This window comes from Dioscorea cayenensis, chromosome 6 (assembly GCF_009730915.1).
Source record: "Dioscorea cayenensis subsp. rotundata cultivar TDr96_F1 chromosome 6, TDr96_F1_v2_PseudoChromosome.rev07_lg8_w22 25.fasta, whole genome shotgun sequence".
Lineage (NCBI taxonomy): Eukaryota > Viridiplantae > Streptophyta > Magnoliopsida > Dioscoreales > Dioscoreaceae > Dioscorea > Dioscorea cayenensis.
Window position 1 is genome coordinate 4,868,578 of NC_052476.1, and position 21,547 is coordinate 4,890,124.

General features: G+C 34.0%; 1 protein-coding gene across 1 annotated transcript; it reads right to left on the reverse strand.

Annotated features, from left to right (window-relative positions):
* Positions 1–1,164: 1,164 nt before the first annotated feature.
* Positions 1,165–2,560, reverse strand: LOC120263072 (protein NODULATION SIGNALING PATHWAY 2-like). The gene has a single exon (XM_039270992.1). It carries the CDS (start codon positions 2,558–2,560, stop codon positions 1,340–1,342), a length of 1,221 nt encoding a protein of 406 aa, XP_039126926.1. The 3' UTR covers positions 1,165–1,339.
* Positions 2,561–21,547: the final 18,987 nt, after the last annotated feature.

The window sequence follows — 21,547 nt, forward strand, 5'->3', positions numbered from 1 at the left end:
GTTAAATGTGATCATGTATGTAGTAATGCAATTATGAATATTAAATATTATGTTTGGAATGAGCTTATGGTTTGGCTCAGTGTGATTATGTATGCATTGATATGATTAGTATTGAATGTTATATTTGGATGAATGTTAATGTCTTATTACAATTTAAGTATTTTGTAATTAAATTTTGTAGTATTGAAAAAATACTATTTGTTATTTAAATTTAATGGTAAAAAATATATAAAAATATAAATATATTAAATTTTAACTAATATTTTATTAAATTAAGTAATTATTTTAGTGTAAATTAATTTTCATAAAGAGTATTAAATTATTAGTAATAGTTATAGATAATGGGGATAATCTTACCATCCTAATTACATGATGACTATACTTTTTAACTTGACATCAAACCAAACAAACAGAAAGCAAATTAAGCATTTTATGTTATAGTTTATTCCCTCTTTGCATTCTCTTTGTTTCTAGGTTCTTGGACCTTTATATTTTAGATTTTAACTATTTTTAATTATTTTATTAAATTATGACATAATGGATTTGTTTCTGTCTATTGTTGAATCTTTTCATAATTTGATAAATAATTTGATTTAGCCAATAATTTTTTTTGTGTTTAATAATATAGTCAACCAACATATTAACTAATCGATTACTATTAATTACATTTGATTTTGCAGTTTTTTCTTATATACCACCTCGACGTGATATGAGTGTGGAAGAAATTCAAGAATCAATTTTCTTTTTAATTATGTAATATTTTATCATTTTAGATGAGTTGCAGCCAATTTAGTTGATTTTGTTATTTATTTATTTATTTTATAATATTTTTAGGGGTTATTTTTAAAAAATCATTTATATTTTTAGCAATCTTGTATTCAAGCCAAGCAGGATTATGAAATATTAGTTAGTATTAATAACATAATAAAAAAAAAAAAATTTATAAGCTAAACAAAAGAATGAAGTACTCCTGAGTGTATCATTTCCAGATTCCTAAGAATCCACATTTATAAAAAAATATTTCAAACCTTCTGCATGATCCCCTAAACACAAAAATTAGAAGGAATCGAAACACCTGTTTATTTTTTTACAAAAGAAATATCATTAAAAAAAAGCGTCAAAATTAACACAACGTATTAAAAAAACCCTAGTCTAGCTCTGGACTATCCTCCTAGAGCTTCTCACCGGAGAAGACCAAACAGACGCCAAAAGCAACGGCCGTGACTTCCACCCTAAAACAATCTTATTCACTCCCTTCTCTTCAACCCTATATCCTTCATGAAACAAACCTGCAAGCAATCTAGCTTGACAATGGTTAAAAAAACTTATTTTTCCCGGTCTAAATCCGGCAACATTCAACTTCTCCGCCACCCCAATCTCCTTCTCCATCTCCATCTCCCTCATCACTTCTCTCAAACGCCATCTTCACATCCTCGGCAATCCTTGGCCCAAAGAGCACATTCTCTACCATCCCCCTCGCTATCCTTTGCATCGGAAACCCGGCTTCCAACGAGTCCCACACAGCCGAGTACCGATGCAATACTTGCCTGAACCTCAAAATAAATCCTTCGCCTTTCTCCATCTCTTCATTCTCTTCTTCAACCACTGTTATAAGTCTCGGTGATAATGAAGCCACTAGGCTGATAATCGAGGACATCGACGTTTGTGATCGATGTGGAGAGTGTGGCAAATGTCGCATAATATTCACTACAAGTGCTTCTCCTTTCACCAATTTAATTCGAGAAGCACATAATTTGTCACTACTATCAAGCCGGCATTGGCTGAACGAAAAAGGCTGGCCGATTGAATTTGCAAAATCTATTAAACGACGGCCGGTTTCTTGAACATTAATCACTTGCTTACCTCCAGCACGAGCAAGTGCAGTGACACGGAGGTGCGGTGGTGGTAAACCATCATTCTTGGAAACAAGATCTTGCATCAAAGCTGCCCACTGGACGCCTTCCATGATATCGTAATCGATTATATGTATTCTCCGATCACATGCCACTGATTCAATGATGGCTTGGTTTGCAGTGAAATGGCCAAACTTAATGTAAGGCGACATGTCTTGCAGGAGCTGGAATGCAGTCAGAAAATTTCCGGCGCCGGCGGTGTTGCCATGTGATATTGAAACATGAGTGAGAGATTCAAGTGCTTTGGTGAAATGCAAAGCAAGGCTTTCCATGTTCGTCGGAGAACGAATCTCCGACGACCAAACCAATAATTCTTTGAGCCGAGCCAATATCACTTTGGCTAAATCATTACTCTTACCCTTATTTGTCGGCCCCGAAAGGGCTTCTGCTGAGGCCATGAGCAAGTGTAGAAGCCTCAACCCTTTATTATCTTCTTCCTCTTCTACTCCTACTTCTTCTTTAGGTGTGTTTTTGTCGATGATAGTCTCGATGACACTCGGGAGGTTGTTGGTGCCGGAAAACATTGGTGAGTGGACGATGAGTGGTGACCAATCCGCTAATGCGTAGTTTAAGTCATCGTCAATTGTGGTAGTGGTGGTGGAGCTGCAGCCGGAGATATCTCCTCCTTCCTCCATGACAACCTCCATCATCTCTCTCTCTCTCTCTCTCATTTCTAATGTCCTACATTGTATAAATAGAAAGGTTTAAGCCAACTGGATGGTGGCCAGGGCAAACTAGTTTGGAGGGGAGTTATGGAAAGTAATAGGAAGTCCCTGCAATGTTTATAGTTTTTATAAAGAACCCTATTATTTCTTTTTTCAAACGTTAAAGAACTCATAGCTGCTGTTTTGTTTAATACAAATGCATCTGTGCGTGTAACCTAGAATTGATCGTTTGACTATGTTCCTTCATTCTAAACTTCTAACTTTTAAAATTGATGTGAAAATTATTCTATTTTAATTAAATTTTAAAAAAATAATATTTTAAAAAAAAATTAAAGTATGAGATTTTTGAATATATCTAAAGCAAAGAGAGACGTGTGGATTCCTTTTATAGGTTTTATTACTTAGTTATTAGTTATTCAATTTAAAAAAATATTATGTTTTAGTTGTCCCTCGATTGTAAAAAAACAAAACAAATAATTGTATTAAAACAATAACTTATGAAAATATACAATCAATTTTCTTAAAAAAATTAGGCATCATGTTTTAATGCTAGAATTTATCTTAAAGTTCTCACAAGTGAAAAATTATTGGGAAAAACAAGGATTTGAAAGTGAAAATGAAAAATGGCAGGGAGTATTTGATCATAATGGAATCAACCAACATACTAAATATATAAGTAATAAATTATCTTGGTTTAATTTTGGATGAGGATGGAGCTGATGACAATGAACCATACATTGTTAAACAAAGGGTTTCGAGTTTCATCGTGAGTATCACCATGAAAGCTCGGCAATGTTGGCACTCGCCAACTGTCTTCGATGTGGTCAACCATTAGTGTTTTGACTTTTGTGCCACGTTAGCTTTAGTAGTTTCCTTGCCGGCCTTTTCTATGTTTTTCTAGATTCCACATTTCTTTTAATGCCCTTAATTTGTTTATGATTGTGATTCAAGTTTTGGGTGGGCGTTGTAATTGTGCTCATCTTGCATGTTCCATAAGTAGGTTCATCTCTGATCCCCCCTATCAAATCCTAACACATGTTTCTATATGATATTATTTTTTTATATTATGGTTAGAAAATTATATGTCAAGTTATAATAGTAAAAGACTAGGGAATAATTTGATTCTTGAACCAGATGACATCATGATTAACTACTGTGATATTAGTTATATATTGAATTTAAAGTTAATCAATTCAATTAAAAAAACCACTATGGTAATGACTGAATCAATAAAGTATATGATTCTAATGCAAGTAAAAAGTTTGATTTTCTCTTAAGTGTGTTTGATTGGCAACATGGAAAATGGTAGAAATTTTTTTTTTCATGGAATATTTTTCCATAGAAAATGAAAAAACAGTCGTTTGATTGACATTATTTTCTAGTGAGAAAATCAAAAAATTTTATATGGAAAATTCATATTTTGTTGTTTGATTGCTCTTATTTTTCATGAAAAAAATCTCATTTATTGTTTGATTACATCAATTTTTCTTGGAAAAGTTAGATTTTCCATGAAATTTTTTTGAAAAATTATTAAAATTGTTAAAAAAAAATATTTAAAATAACATTTGATAATTATAAACAGCAGCTACGTGGAATTGAATCTTACCATCAAAATATCTCGGGATCTCTTCACTGATCTGGATAAATTTATTTAAAATATTATCAAATTATATAATTTATATTTTTAAAAAAAAATTTAAAAGAAAAGTAAAAACATTGAAGTTGATCCTTATCCCAAATTTGATTTGCCTCCCATGTTATTTTTTCACATAGCCTCTTATGTTTTTCCTGGAAAACTTTTCCCAGAGTGGAGGCAGGAAAAATTTTTCACTGATTTGAGGAAAATAAGAATGCGTGATAGAGTTTGTGGAAAAAATTTTCACGAAAAATTTTGGCAAACAAACAACCTATTTAGCTGGAATATGACCCGTGGAAAAAATTTTCAGGAAAAAAAGGACAATCAAACACAGTCTTAATATATAGTTAAAGCCTAAATAGTGGGAATGTGGGTTGTCGCTCATCCACATTATAAAAAAAATTAATTTTATTAAAAAAATTAAATATCATTTATGAATGGCTATTTACATTCATGTTTGATTAAAAAAGTATCTGCGTTGGGCCCTAAGATATTTTTCAATGGGAGTTAAAAAGAAGAAGACGAGGTTCATGAACCTAGAAAAATAACTAAAAAAAATAAGAGAGCAAAAAAATAAAAATAAGCCAAAAAAATATTAAAAATGCAAAGAGACGAATATATAAAATTTTCAAAGGCCTATAAATCATTTACCAGGTAAGCTTTAGATGAAGCCCCATCGTTGGCCTCGTTTTAGTCCAATCTGACAAAGAAATGTGCTCTTTGACAAGGAATCTAATATATATAAAAACAATGAATTATATTAAATTATCATAGCATGGTGCACAACTAGAAACAATATTAAAAGGTACTAAATTCAAATTTTAAAAATTTATAAATTTTAAACAATTCTGTTAATTCAAATTTGAGATTATAATAATAATCTATATAGAATATACATGCATCTAAAAATTTTGGGTTAAGTATAAAAAATCTTTCATACCTATATAATTAACAATTAACTCAACTAATAATGAAAAATTAAAGTAATAAATAATGCAATTAGGAAAAAACTTAATACAAATTCATAGTCTAATTCAATTAGTAACACTAATGAATAATCAAAATTTTCATAACAATTAATCAAATGTTATAAAACTATATAATATATCAAGGCAAACATAGAACAAAAATAAAGTAGAGGAAGTTCTCTTTCTTGTTGTTATTATTTTCATTTTTTTGGTACATATATATAAGCTTTAAATTTGAAACCGAATAAACTTTTGGCAAATGAAACGTCAAAAAGTCAAGAGGAGTTTGTAAGAAACATAATGGGCATTCATTTTTTAATGTTTCATAGCACTCCCCCTTAAATGCCCATTATATAGAAATTGCCTCTTTAAAACCTTACTAGAAAAAAACCTAGTGAAGGAAAAAGAGTACAACTTTCCTGATATACGCTTCATCTGCTGCCTCATTAAAACCTTTCGTCGAAAAATCCAGGTGGGAACAAAAACCATGATGAAGGAAAAAGAGTACAACGCATATATGACTCCCCTTGAAGAGAACATTATTTGAAAGATCCTCGAGGCGACGATCCCAATCTTGCGAACAAACTTTTCCAAAAGTAGATGTGGGTAATGCCTTAGTGAATAAATCTGCAGATTTTCACTGGATTGTATTTTCTGAATATGGATATCACCATTTTTCTCAAGATCATGTGTGAAAAATAACTTCGTGATATATGTTTTGTTCTCGTCGCCTTTTAATGTATCCTCTTTTTCAATCGAGCTATACGCTCGCATTGTCTTCATATAATATTGTTGGGCTGTCCTTTCTGGGACAACAAACCACAATTTTCTTGAATATGGTGTGTCATTGATCTTAACCAAACACATTCACGACTTGCTTCATGAATTGCAAGTATTTCTACATGATTTGAAGAAGTAGCAGCTATAGTTTGTTTCATAGGCCATGATATGGTTGTTCCCTCATGTGTAAACACATAACCAGTTTGTGATCGGGCTTTATGCGGATCAGATAAATATCCCGCATCTGCATATCTAACTAATTATCTAACGTGTTGGTGCAGAACTATATCTTGATAATAAATTTATAGCAAAAGCTATATCTGGCCGAGTACAATTAGCAAGATACATCAATGCGCCAATTGCACTAAGATATGGTGCTTCAGTACCAAGTAATTCTTCGTTATCTTCCTGAGGTCTAAAAGGGTCTTTATGAATATCAAGGGATCGAACAACCATAGGGCTTGTTAATGGATATGCTTTATCCATATTAAATCGTTGCAAAACCCTTTTTGTATATGTCGATTGGTGGATAAAAACACCACTATCTAAGTGCTTGAACTGTAGTCCAAGACAAAATTTTGTTCTCCCAAGATCTTTCATTTCAAATTCTTTCTTTAAATAATTAGCGGTATTTTGAAGCTCTTCAGGAGTTCCAATTATATTTAAATTATCAACATATACCCCAATTATCACGTATTCCTTTTCGGATTTCTTGATGAACACACATGGGTAAATAGGGTCATTCTTATACCCTTCTTTTAACAAATATTCACTGAGGCGATGATACCACATACGCCCAGATTGTTTCAAACCATACAAAGATCTTTGTAACTTAATTGAATACATGTCCCAAGAATTCGAATTGTATGCTTCAGGCATCTTAAGTCCTTCTGGGACTTTCATATATATATATATATTATCTATTTGGCCATATAAGTACGCAGTAACAACATCCATTAATTACATATGTAATTTTTCATGTATCGTAAGACTAATTAGATAGCGAAAAACGTGATTGTATCTATTGCGTGGGAGCACGCTTTCTTCATAGTCAATACCGTGTCTCTTGCAAAAACCCTCGTGCAACGAGCCTTCTTTATATCTAATAATTTCATTTTTCTCATTTTCGTTTTGGTATAAATACCCATTTAGTAACTCAAGCTAGCTTTAACATCCGCAAGTGTTTTAGTTATGGATCCAAAAACTCCTCGTTTTGTAGAGATGTTTAATTACGCATGTATTGCATTTTTCATTCACGCCAATCATTTCTTTTTCGGCATTCCTCGATAGATTTAGGCTCATAATCCTTATCTTTCAAAAGATCAATTGCCACATTATATGCAAAGATATTGTCAACAATTATTTCATTTATGTCCCATTTTTTCCCATTTGAGACATAATTTATGGAAATTTCATGATTTTCCTCTTCAATTTCAGGATCTTGAAATTCTTCTAGTAGCTTGGTATTATTTATTTCAATGTTTATTTTATCTGCATTTTCTTTATGATCTTTTGTTTCCCTTTTCTTTCGAGGATTTTTATCTTTTGAACCAGTTGGTCTTCCACGTTTCAGGCGTACTTCAGATTCATTTGTTATAAGAGATCCTTCTAGAACATTAATTCTAATAGGGGCATTTTCCGCCGGTACATGTGATTTTGTTATTTGTTTTGGATCAGAGAATGCATCAGGTAGTTGATTTGCAACTCGTTGTAAATGAATTATTCGTTGAACTTCCAGTTCACATTGTTTTGTGCAAGGATCAAAATGATTTAAACTTTGAGCATTTCATGTGATTTCTTTTTTCAACATTTTCATCTTTCCATTTTCTCCCCCTAATGTTGGAAAAAATGTCTCATCAAAATGACAGTCAACAAATCTAGCTATGAAAAATACCCTGTCAATGGCTCAAGATATTTAATAATAGAAGGAGATTCATATCCAATATATATTCCTAATCTCCTCTGAGGTCCCATTTTAGTTCTTTGTGGTGGAGCAATTGGGACATATACTCCATAGCCAAAAACTCTCAAATGAGATATATTTGGTTCTTGCCTAGAAACCAATTGAAGGGGGGAGAATTTTTGATAACTTGTTGGCCTTATGCACACAAGTGATGCGACATGTAAAATTGCATGTCCCCTAAGCATAGATCGGAAGCTTTGTTTTCATTAATAATGGCCTAGCAATCAATTGGAGCCGCTTAATAAATGATTCTGCCAAGCCATTTTGTGTATGAAACATGAGCAACAAGATGTTCAACTTTTATTCCAATGGACATGCAATAGTCATCAAATGCTTGAGATGGAAATTCACCAGCATTATCAAGACTTATTGTTTTAATTGCATGATCAGAGAAATGTGCTCGTAATCGAATAATTTGAGCTAACAACCTCGAAAGCGCCAGGTTTTGAGTTGATAATATGCAAACATGTGACCATCTCGTTGATGCATCAATTAAAATCATAAAATATTTAAATGGCCCACATTATGGATGAATTGGTCCACATATATCACCATGAATTCTCTCTAAAAACGTAGGAGATTCAGTTCCAATTTTATTTGTGGATGGCCTGATAATAAATTTGCCTTGAGAGCATGCTGGACATGAAAATTCATTTGATTGAAGAATCTTCAAGTTCATTATTGATCCAGGATGGCCTAACTGATCATGCCATAGAATAAATTTATTTGAGTAAGTCAACTTCTGGTTTACTATAGCATTTGCCTCAATTATTCGAATATATGTATAATAAAGGCCAGATGAGAATGCGGACAGTTTGTCCAATACTTGCTTATTACTTGAAGTAACAACAATAATGTATAAATATTCAGTATTTCCCATATTTGACGTCTCTATGTGATACCCATTGAGACGTATATCTTTAAAACTTAATAAGTTTCGGTGGGACTTTGGAGAATATAATGCATTAGTTATAATAAATTTTGTTTCTCTAGGAAACAATATATTTGCTCTTCTGGAGCCTTCAATCAAATTTATAGTGCCCGATATTGTATTGACATTGGTTTTACCCATTATTAAATGGGAAAAATATTTTTTGCTTTTAAATATTGAGTGTGTTGTTGCACTATCAACAAGGCATACATCCTCATCTTTGATGTCTAATCTAACCATGGATTTTGTAGTATCCATATATTGTGAAAATGATTTGCCGAGAAATTGGATTAGTCAGAGCTTGGTTAAAGCTTCGTGCTGATAACGTGTTATAAAACTAGATAATATATCAAGACAAACAAAGAACAAACATAAAGTAGAGGAAGTTCTCTTTCTTGTTGTTATTATTTTCATTCTTTTAGTACTTATATATATAGGGTTTAAATTTGAAACCTAATAAATTTTTGGCAAATGAAATGCCAAGAGTCAAGAGGAGTTTGTAAGAAACATAACGGACATCCATTTTTTAATGTTTCATAACATCAAACATATATTTAACAATTTTTTACAATAATTTGCACAATAAATTCTTTATAAAAAATTTTCATAACAAATAACAAAACAAATATTTAATAAATGTCGCATATTTTTTTCACAAAAAAATAACAAATAATCAATGAAACAAATTAAATTAGATATAAAAAAAAGAAAAATAAATCCCTACTAGATAAAACATAAATTTTGAAGAGATTGAGCCAAGAGAAAAAAAAACCACTAATCAATCCAACCAGTAAATGATATAGAGTTAAATTTTACTGTGATACCACGTTTTTGGCTTAAGAGAGAGAGAGAGAGAGAGAGAGAGAAATTACATTTGATTTTGAGAGCGAAGGAGTACATATTTCTTAGAGATTTTTGAGATAATGGTTGTATTTTTTTTATTTTTTTTATTTATATACTATTATTTTTCACATTAAAATTCTTAGAAAATTGATAATTATAAATTGATAAGTTCAATAAAAATTATATTTAAATTATAAAATTTTAAAATAAAAAAAATATTATGAAGATACATGTTTCACTACCCATATTATATAATATTTATTATTGTCACTAAACATTGATTTTATCTAATATAATAATTTTGTTATTTTTATTTAATTTATTTTAAATAGCGAGGGTGGAATTTAAAAAAATAATAAAGAGAAAACTATATGTATATGAATTATAATTGTTAATATTTTAATTATATATATAAACTTTTCCATGGGGCAATGCTCAAGCACACCCTTGCCCCTTTTTCCTTTCGCCTATATTGGTTACCCATCTGCCAACTCAAAAGTCTGATGATTCAAATTATGTATATGATTTATATATATATATATTTTAAAAAAAATAATATTCTAAAATTAAGATTGAAATACGATAACACAAATATGTGGAGGGTAATTTATTCATATTGTAAATATATATATATATATATATATATATATATATATATATATATATATATATATATATATATATATATATATATATATATATATATATATCTTGAAGTCATTGCCTTGATAATAGCAATCGAGATTTTTGCTTTTGTTAGTTCCACAATTATCATGTTCAGGTATTTCTTTTGGATAAATAAAAAATCTAGTAGTATGATAATAAAAAGGGTAAATTACATGTTTAGTCACTAAATTATTCTTGTTTTCCTAATCTGGTTACTAGACTAAAAAATCAATTGAGTTACTAACGTTAGCATTTCCTTCCAATTAAGTCACTTCCCTCAACGTCGTTACCTTGATGTTGAGCTGCCGCACCACCCCACCTGATACTGTTTGACTTTGTTAGACTTTCTCTTAGATTGCTGACATAGCATTCCACTTCAGCAATCCATTGTCACCTACCTTATAAATTACACCAAATCCACCTGTTCCAAGCTTATTCACTTTGAGCTGAAACTCCTCCCACACAGTTGTTATCCCACACACTGCCATTATAAATTACACAAAGCAAAGCAAGTCCGCCGATTTATCTTTCCAACAAAAGCTCGAAGCAATTGAAATCTGACCTCGCCGAGAATGGAAGCCACCAACGCAGAGCGCCACCTTCTCACGAAGGTCGCGCACCTCGGTGAGCTCGCATGGGAGATCCAGGACTCTGCTTCCTCGTTAATCTCTAAGACCTAGAACGAGGAACATACCCGCTAGCTCGCTATCGCCGTTGATTCGGACCTCCGCAAACTAGAAACCACTGCTTATAAAGCTGCCCTTGATCATGCGACATTGGATAATGTCTTTGAGATGTGTTCCTGAATTTATTTGATTTTTTTTGCTTTGTTTGGTTTACGAATGTTTGATTTTTGGTGTTCAGTTTAATGAAGGATCATGTAGGATTAGATGCCTCCTCAGTGATGCCGATGTGGCGCCACTCCTCCCCTACAAGAACGATGGTGTTTTAATTCTTTATTTGTTAATTTTATTATTTTTCATCTGATTTTGTTCTTTTTTTTGTTGATGGAATTGAGGTTTTTTTGTTGTTTGGTTTTGTTACTTGAGGATTGACCTGAAGTTTTTTTTCTTTTTTACTTTGAATTGCAGGTCGATTCTTGAAGATGTTTCTCTACCTGATAAATGTCCGGGCGACGAGGAAGGAGGTTCAGCTCAATGTGAAGGAGGAGTATAATAGTTACAGGATGAACGGAGATAGTATCTTTCATCTCTCTGCTCCTCCCACATAACACTGTTATCCCAAACCTCAATAATGATTCCCTTGCAAGCTTCTCTCGCTTCAACCTCAAACCCACACTATCCCCCCTCCCCACCCTCCATACATGTGCAATCCCCATGGATCATCCTCAAACCCATGTTGAAGTGGAATTCCATGTCAATAACTCAAGAGAAAGTCTAACACATGTCAGGGAGGTGGCGCGCCAGCTCAGCATCAGGGTAACGATGTTGAGACGAGTGGCTTAATTGGAAGGAAATGCTAATGTTAGAGACCCAATTGAAATTTTTTAGTTCAGTGACCAAATTAGGAAAATACGAATAGTTTAGTGACTAAACATGTAGTTTACCCTAATAAAAAAAGAAAAAAAGGGTAAACAACACAAATGGTGACCCACCTATTTGGGTGTTTCTATTTTAGTCACTCACTTAAAAAAAGTTACAATTCGGTCACTTACATTTGTTATTGCGTTTTTTTTAGTCACCGAGCCTTACGATGTTAACGGGGAGCCAACATGGCTTGCCATGTCGCACATACTCAGCTAAACAAGTTAACACGTGGATGCCATGTGGACTCCCTCCTTTTTCTTCCCCTTTTTCTTCTTTGAAAAGAGCAATCTAACCCTTTCTTCTCCATCACGAACCCTTATCTGCCCTATCGCACAATGACTGGAGTGGATGCCACGTGAATTTTCCCTTCTTCCTTTGACTATCCTCTTCCTTGTTCAGTCGAGAGAGGAGGAGCTTTGGGCGAGTTCATCCACGAAGTTAATCTCTGTGGAATAAGAGAAATATTTCATTTTATGTCTGATTTTCTCTAGTACAATCAATGTAGAGCTTGTGGATTTGTTTTTGTCTTTTATAGTCATTATAATTTTCTGGCTTACTTTGGCTTACAAATGTGAAATTGGCCTCAATTTTCTCTATTGTAATTTTCTGGCTTATAAATGAAGCTATAAAATCTCTGTAAGCTACTATAATACTTGTGCTTATCTTAGATGTTAAAATAAGGCAATAATCTACATGGACGAGGCAAATTGCTTTTATCTTGTGTTAAATCCTTGCAGAAACTAAAAGCTTCTAGAAAAATTCAATATGTATGTAGAATACAAAATACCATTCATATTTGGAACACTTTGTTCATAAAATGATCATTCCCAGTAGGCACATGCCATTTGTTCACAAAATACAAAACTTTATAGTATATACTATAATACTTAAAGACAAAATAGACAATGATGCCACTGGTTACATGTTTCTAAAACAAGAAATAAAAGCAAAATAAGCATATGTTCTTTGACATGCTACTTTCCAAAAGATAGAATTAGTTAATGTGTGCATATTTTGCACAATTTCCCCAGTAGTAATTCTCCTTGTTTGTACCATTGCATTGCCTTGTCCTACTTGGTACTTCAGCATTGCTGGGTAATGGGGGTATATTCCTCTTCCCTTTAGCCAAATACTTTGAGGGGACTTGTCTTCCCTGTTATCTATGTTGTTGCCTGGGTGGATTTGCAATAGGTCCAGTCACAGAACCTTCTTCTCTGTGAACAACTTGTGATGAACCCTTTAACATAGTCCTAAATAACATAAGTTAGAAAATCAATTTCCAATAAAGCTTATAAAAAAGGTTTGTGCCTAAGTAACTCACATCTGGCATCCATCTTACAGTCACTACAAATAGCTGAGTTGAACCATCCTCATTTTGATTTGGTGTAGTACATCTCTACAAAATAGAATGCTTGGGAATGTGTTAAAATAGAACACTATTGCTCATCAATTGCTAGTTCTATATTCATTTCAATTACCTTGGGTATGGTCTTTGCCTGTTTAGTTACACAATTTATGTTAGCCTGCTATAGAAAATAGAATGTTACAATTTATGTTAACTGGACATTATATCATAACAATAGTTATATACAAAATTTAAATAAGATATAAACTAATTCTACCTCATGATCTGTTGAAGTTTGCCTTTGGGTGGTTCCACTGCCTCTCCTACTCTAATAAATAAGAAAAAACAAATTAAGTTTTGTTAGTTAACATACTAGATGTCTACTGAAATTGATAATTAATGAAGTAAAATATAGAGTATATATTACTTACAACCAATGTAGTTGGTCTTGATTTTGTTGCACTAGTTGAATTTAGTGCTCTGTTGCGACTAATCTCTCCTTGACATGTTCTCACATTATGGCCTGATTTTCCACATTTTCCACAATTCAACTACATTCCTTTCTTCCCAACTTTGGATTGAGTGTGAGATGTCTCATCTGCTTCCTTTCTCATGCTCTTTTTTGGTCTTCCTGGGGCCTTCTCAGAGTGGGAGGTAAAATTGGCTTGATATTTTCCACATGAGTCCATTATTTTGCACTTTTAATTGGTTGAATGAAATGTGAGTATATCTTCAATTGTGTATCTTTATGGTAGCATGGATCCACATAGTTTTCAAGCCTTTCTTTTATAACAAAACATTACTGCAACTGCATGGACACATGCGATACTTGTAAGATCCCACTTTCTACATGTACATGATTGGAGCTCCATATCAACCACATGTTGGTTTGCCGGACCACAATTCACTTGGTATTTGGGACCACCAGCATGCTTGGCCCAACATCTACTAGAATCTTGAATTATCTTATCAAGTTTTGCTTGAATTTTAGGGCACAAAGTACCTATGTATTTTGTAGCAGCTTATTTCTTCATTGCTGTTATAACCAGGGTTTACTATAGATTGCTTTAGCCCATTGCTATAGATTTTCAGCCCTAACATCAGAAAGGGGCTCGATCCTCAGTAGCAAACCGGTCTCAGAAAGTGCATCGGGTTCTCAGAGCGACTGCTCCTCGTAGAAGCCCTCGGGTTTGATAACGTACTGCCATCAGAGCAACCTGCTATCGAGAGCAAAGACGATTTTTCTCTAAAACCTATCTTCTTCTTTTCTTCTCCTTCTTCTTCCCTACTTGGCCGAACCCTTCCTCTTCCTAAATTCTTTTCCGGCGAGATTCTTGTCCTCTTCCTTCCTTCCTCACTCTTGAACTTGATAAGCTTGGATTTATAGTTTCATACCGTATTTATTCTTGTATTTTCCTTGTTTTAGTTTTTTTTTAAAACCTAGAATTTCTCCATGGATTTGCATGTTTGTAGGCTTAAATTAAAGCCATTGATTTGTTGTTCATGTTTGAGGATGCTTGTGGTGAAATTTCTTGAATTGGTGTTGTAAGTTTGAAGAAAATCTTAGTTTTAAGGTCGGTTTTACTGTAGCACCGGCAATCTTTAGTTGTTTCTTTGATTTCTTTGGATTAGATTGAAGCTAAAACCCCTAGAAACTCATTGGGAACCTTTAAACCTAGTTTTTGAGCCAACCCTAGGATCGAATTAGGGTTGTTTGTTAGAAAACTTAGGGTTTTTTTCTTGTTTGTTTCTGCTTTTTGCTAATTTTTTTGTTGTGATTTGTCATACTTTGGCAAGGAGAAGAAGTCTTGGATCGAGGCAAAGGCTTAGCCGAGGAGTAGCTTAAGAGGAAGACAAATTGCCTTTTTCCGTGAGTGGAATTATTTTAGCATAGCTTTATTAGAAGAATGGCAATAGCTATATATATATATATATATATATATATGCACATCATGTTTTAAGTAAGTTTTATTGATTTATACTTGTTTGGTATTTTTGGTGAATGATAGTTATTCATCGAGAAAAATCTTGGATGTCTCGTTTGGCATTTGAATTGTTATCGTGGGAATTGTGATTAATATACATATTCATGAGTTCGTGAAATCTTTATTTAGTATAAAACTTGAGAATTGTTGTGGAAACCTTTGTTTTTGTGAAATGTTAGGCTTGGAACAAATTTTGGATTGTTGAAAGGGAAAGGATTTCCATGTTGTTGCTTGTGTTGGGACTTGCAAATTATTTTGTGTTAAAAGTTTGGGCTTTGCTTATGTGTTTATCTTGTCCTCGTGCAAATGGCCGAGGTATTCTTGATTTATGATTATGGATGGATATTGTACTCCGAGTGGAGTTGTATTTTTTTGTGGTGATTGTTTTGGTGATATCCTACTGCAGTAGGCGGTCTTCACGGCCAGCCTATTGAGGTGGCGTGTTGACTGGCTGATTACTACGAGGGCCGCTCGGTGGGAGTGTAGAGCCCTGACTGGATATTCATCAGGGTAGCCGGAGTAACCAACTGGTGAACTGATGGGTCAATGTCAAGGGCATGAGTACCTTGGCGGCTCGAACCCTAGCCATGGCCACGACGAAGGTTTAGAGAGTTTTCTAGACCATGTTATGTTGGGTGAGTGTTGGGTATTGTGTTTATTTATTTCAAACCCAGGATATTTTGTTGTTTTACTTGTATTTAAAACCATGCTTTATGATTTTTGTGTTGTAAACCCTAGTTGGGGAGAGTTTTCTTGGTATTATTATGTTTTTAATTCTCTTGAAGGCTTCTATTATATGTAATAATGTTTCTAAACTTGTATTACTTTGGTAAAGCATTTATTTTGATGATTCATTATTATTATTTTTTGCTGTTGGTGTATTTTTCTGCTAAGGTTGTGCTAACCTCCCCTCACTGAGTAACTTTAGTTACTCATCCCTCTTTCTTTCTCCCAGTCTGTTGCAGGTAGTAGGTGTGACTGTGTGGCAGCGTACTGGGCATTATTGTCATGGAACATGTTATAAGACCTATGGATCCACTAGTGTGTAGAAAACCTTGTTGCATGGTTTAGTATTTAAATACTCTTAAACTTCTGTGTATTATCATTTCCTACTATTGTTAGGGTGTTTCCCTGTGTATTTTTGTGAACCTCTATATTTTCTATATCCTATTGTTGTTGTTGTTGATGTTGTTACTGTCGTTGTGTAACATTGTTTCTTTCTGTTCTATATCTGCGATATGTATATTGTTGAATTTCAGGTGTGTTGATTAGCCTTGCGGCATCCTGAGGGTTGAGTGGCGGGGTATCCCTCCTCGGGATTGCTGCGGCGATTGTCGCGGGTCGGGGCGTGACAATTGCAATTCTCTGCATCAACTTTGTCCTTATTGTTTCCATCATGGTAGCAATAGGTTGCCCTCTTGCCTTAAGGATATATTTGTTGAAGCACTCACAGAGATTATTTAGTAGCATATCAAACTTGTTCATTGTGGAAAAATGTGACTTATACCATTGCTTGGGGTCTTTGGCTTGTAACCATTTGTGTGAAGGCTCAGATAAGTTCTTCATTTCAATCATTGCATCCTCATATTCCTTGTAATAAGTAGCTCTGGCAGCCTTCCATATGCAATCTTTCAGTGCTTTTCCTTTGCTACTAGTTTGAGTCTTAAAATTGGTGTACAAATACCTCACACAGGTTCTATGCTCGGCATGTGGCACCAATTCTAGTATGGCCTCCACAAGTCCCTGGATAAATTAAAGGTCAACAATTGATGTCTTTAGAAACCATATAAGCATATATACTAGTTCATACTAATTTAATAATTCAAACATGAAAAAAATGTACCTTCTTCTTATCTGACATAAATGACCAATGGCAAGAGTTAGCCATCACCAAATCTTGTTTTAGCAAGTCAATGAACCAGCACCATGAGTTGAAAATCTCACTTTCAACTACAGCAAAGGCTATAGGGTACATGCAATCGTTTGCATCAATGCCCACAGTAACCAATAAATGGCCTCCATAATATTCTTTTAAGAAACATCCATCAAGACTAATAATTTGTCTACATCCACCTTTAAAGCCATCCTTGCATGCTTGCAAGCAAATATACATTCTTAAGAACAATCTGGAATCTTCTACTTGATGAATCATCTTCGACATCAGAACTATGCAATCTGTGCAAAGAACATGAGGAATTATAGTCCGAGTCTTCATTATCTTGTTCACAGTCTATCCTTATAGAAGATCCTAATCCACATCCTACTCTTGAACCTACCTGTCTACCCATATCTCCTTCAATACCCAAGTCAACATTAACTTCAATAACTTGATCATCATCATGATCTTCCAAATCATAGTCACTCTTGATGAAATCAGAATCAGAGTTACTGCTATCAGAATCAAAACCAGCAAGATCTTTTTGCTAAACAACCACTTGATTATTAAACAAAAGAGCAACACCATGCACCTGCCAGGGTTCGTCAATTACAGTTTTACATGGTGAACTCCTACTTATAAGTGGAAGACCCTGAGGCATGTCCTTGCTTGGCTCAGGACTTTCACCTGGTAGTGGCTTAAGCTTTGCCTGTCCCTAATTTACTCAGGAGTTTCCTCGTCGTCTGTCACTTCTTGCCATGGCAAGTGGGGGATAGGCTTCTCATTCTTGGGCAGCGGTCGCTAATGCTACTGCCCACCGGGGGGAGTCCTCGCCATTAGTTCGGGGGGAGGTCCTAGAGAAACTTAAGAGTTTGGTTATGGATTTAATTAGGGTGGATCACAACCTTTAGGCTCGTGCTTTATGAGAGCTTCCAGTTTGCTTTTTATGGCAAATTTCTTGGCAACACGCCATCTCTTGAACTAGTGAAACCTACTCTACTGGAAAAATGGAGAATATGGGGAGAATGTTCCATGGCGGATATGCCGAATGGATATTTTCTGATAAGGTGTGAAAGTATGGAAATGATGCAATCTGTGTTGTTTGAAGGCCCCTGGATGGTGAATGGAATGGTCTTCTAACTATCTCAGTAGCAGGAAAACTTTCAACCGGTGTTTACTCATCTTTTAACCGCAGCAGTTTATTTGCAGCTTCACCACTTGCTTGTTGAGTACTGGGATGGAGAAGTGTTGGAATCGATCATGGAGCACATTGGGTCTTTATTGAAAGTCGATGAGCACGCAATTTCCTTAAATAGGGAAAGATTTGCTCGTGTTTGTGTGGATATTGATCTCTTCCAACCACTAAACCATGGGTTTTGTGTGGGAGATGATGACCATAAGGTGTTTGCGGTTATATTATATGAATGCCTGCTTACTTTTTGCTATTCCTGTGCCCTGATCGGCCATAGTTTAGGAAGTTGCAGTCTCCAGCAGAGGAAGTTTGCAATAATGGCCCCAGGTGGTGGACAGTCATCCACCAAGATAGTTCCTGATATTGAAGAGCAACATCATATGAATGGTTTGGATATTGTAATGGCTGTGGACCCCAACTTGGATAATCCGCCTTCCTGGGTGGATCAAAATGCTAGGTTTGAAGAGATACATTAGAAGAGGCGATGTGAGCTTATCGAGAAGCTGGGGAAGAAATAATTTGCCACATGTAAAACCCGTGGCTACTTCTGTTGTGCACTAGCAGCGCCCATGTTATCGGATCCATATTAACAAAACCAGTAGGAAAAAAATTCCACAGACATTAGGTTGTTTTTACAAAATGTGGAAACTGGGGCACATAGAGTGTTAGATTGCTGAAAAGTAGTGTTAGATGCATATAACTAAGTTGAACCATTGTGAGTAATTGGGATTTTGTTACCATCTCCCAATGCGACTTCCTCAAAGCCATTATATTCTGGTATATTGTGTGGCTCGGTGGTAATATGATGTGAGGCACCAATGTCTAGAATCCATGGGGTTGATGCATGAGAGCTAGCGACAAAGTTTGCTTTAACCTCAAGATGGTTATGAGACTTGCTTCGGCAAATTGAGGTGACATGACCGAGGCAATTGCATAGCTAGCATCAAACACCATTATTGATGGTGTTAAAATTTTGTTAACGGAATTGAGGTTGGGGATTGTACTTCAGATTAGGATGCCAGGCCGGAGAAGTGCCATTATTGTTGTAAAAGTGGTGAGTATTCCTAAAGTTGTTGTGATTGCCCATCATGTTGTTGGTCCTACTTGATACAATGGTCGTTATTGCTTCAACTGCTGGTGAGTCGACAACATCAAGCTCATTGGCAATGGTGAGGACCTGATGGAGATATTCAAAGGCACTCTTGTCTTCCTTGGTGTTGTGGCTGAGTTGATCTCATAAGCTATAGATGCAAGTCTGACTTTATTAGCATAGGTGGTGCGAAGAAGGGTCCAAGCTTTCTCAGCATCGGATGTGCCAGCAACGATGGATGTAATAGTATCATCAACAAAGGCCACATTGCTTGGTGAATGAGGCAATCCTAACGAAACCCAAAGGCGATACGTTGGTTGATTCAACTGTGTTGTTACGAGTGATTGTTTTTGTTGGGTGAGGTGTAAAACCATTGAGATGCCTAGTGAGTTCATTGTCATCTAGAAGAAACGTCAATTGGGTCTTCCAAGTAGAAAAATTGGAGCTACCTTGTAATTTAATTGGCAACTGTGTGGAAGGATTGAATTGCACAATATAGTTGTTGGTGTTTATTTTCAACATTGAGATTAGAAGTTTGCTAGGCGGACGAAGTCATTGGATGTGTGGGATGATTGGTGCATGAGACAAGTAAGGAAAAAAAAAAGTGATCAAACTCATATGAGATAAAGGGCTATGATACCATTAAGTGGCTATTTGATTCGTAATAATGATATATTACCATGTAATAAGATTAGTGTGGTAATGAGACCGGGAATGCTATATGCCCAGAATATTGTAGTAATTTGTGATAACCATGTTTGATTGGAAACTCATTTTATATAGTAATCAACATATTAATGTACTAAATTGCCCAAAAAATCCTTATATCTACAATTTTGAGCAAATTTAAATTTAAAGTCAAATAAAATTTGGGATCCAAATAATTACATTATAACATCAAAATTTAATTTTTGCACATTTTTCCCAAAATAGCAATATATATAAAATTTTGAGTAAATTGAATGTCAAGATAAAGTATAATTTTTACATGAAAAAAATTAATTATAATAAAAAAATTAATTTTTCAAAGATGAAGATATTCCCAAAATAACGTCATCCAAAATTAATTATTTTTTTATCCAACATGTAAGTCTGCAATCTTTTAATATTATTTTTTAAACAATGGGCATATTTTTCCAGAAAAATATTTAGATTACCGTATACTTAGGGCCTAGTTTGGTGGACATGATAAGAACGATAGGATATAATAGACTATCATATCATGTTGTTGTCCTTTATTTGGTGTGGTAATAGGATATGATAGTCTTATCCTATTGGCCCACTTTATTTCAACAAGTAGATTGAACATTAATTTCACTATTTTAAGTAGGATTTTACGCATTTAGAGTGGTTAAAAGGTTTTTTTGTCAATCTTCATGCTTGAGCATATTATTTTTCATTTGATTTTTTTTTAATCATGTTTTATTTTAAATTTCTCTAGTTTGATGATTTTTTTTTTCAAATTGATTTTGATATGATCATGGCATGAAGAATAGATGAAAGTTAGAAATTCCGCAACCAATCAAAACCCTCCATTTCATTATTACCAACAATAGAACCTTTCCCGTGCCTTGTCAAATAACAAGTCAGCATCTCCATTCCCATACAATTCCTCATGTCAAACCAAAACCAATGTTTACCGGACTAGACCGGCCGGTTCAACTACGAACCGGCCACAAAACCGGTTCAACCACTCATAAAAACCACTTGTTCAATGAACCACGATTAAACCGGTTTGACCAGACAGATTTAAAATTGGTTTAATTTTTTTTATATAGATAATGACAACCTATTGATCTTTCTACTTTTTTGATGATGATAGTATTAATTGTTTAATATAAATCACCAAATTTTGATCATTAAAAGTTTGTTAATTAATTTTTATATAAGTGTTTTTAACTACCACTTTTGATAATAAAACATTGATTTTATTGACTTATATTGTTAGTATATATAAAAATATATATATATATATATATATAACAGTTTTTATATTATTTATAATTTATTAATTTTCCTAATTTTATTTTAATTTTTATAAATTTTTAAATTTATTTATTTAAAAAATATCAATTCAATTGAACAGCCCAATCCGATCCGATTTTTAAAACATTTACCAGTCCCAAGTCCCAACGCCAGAGAATAAG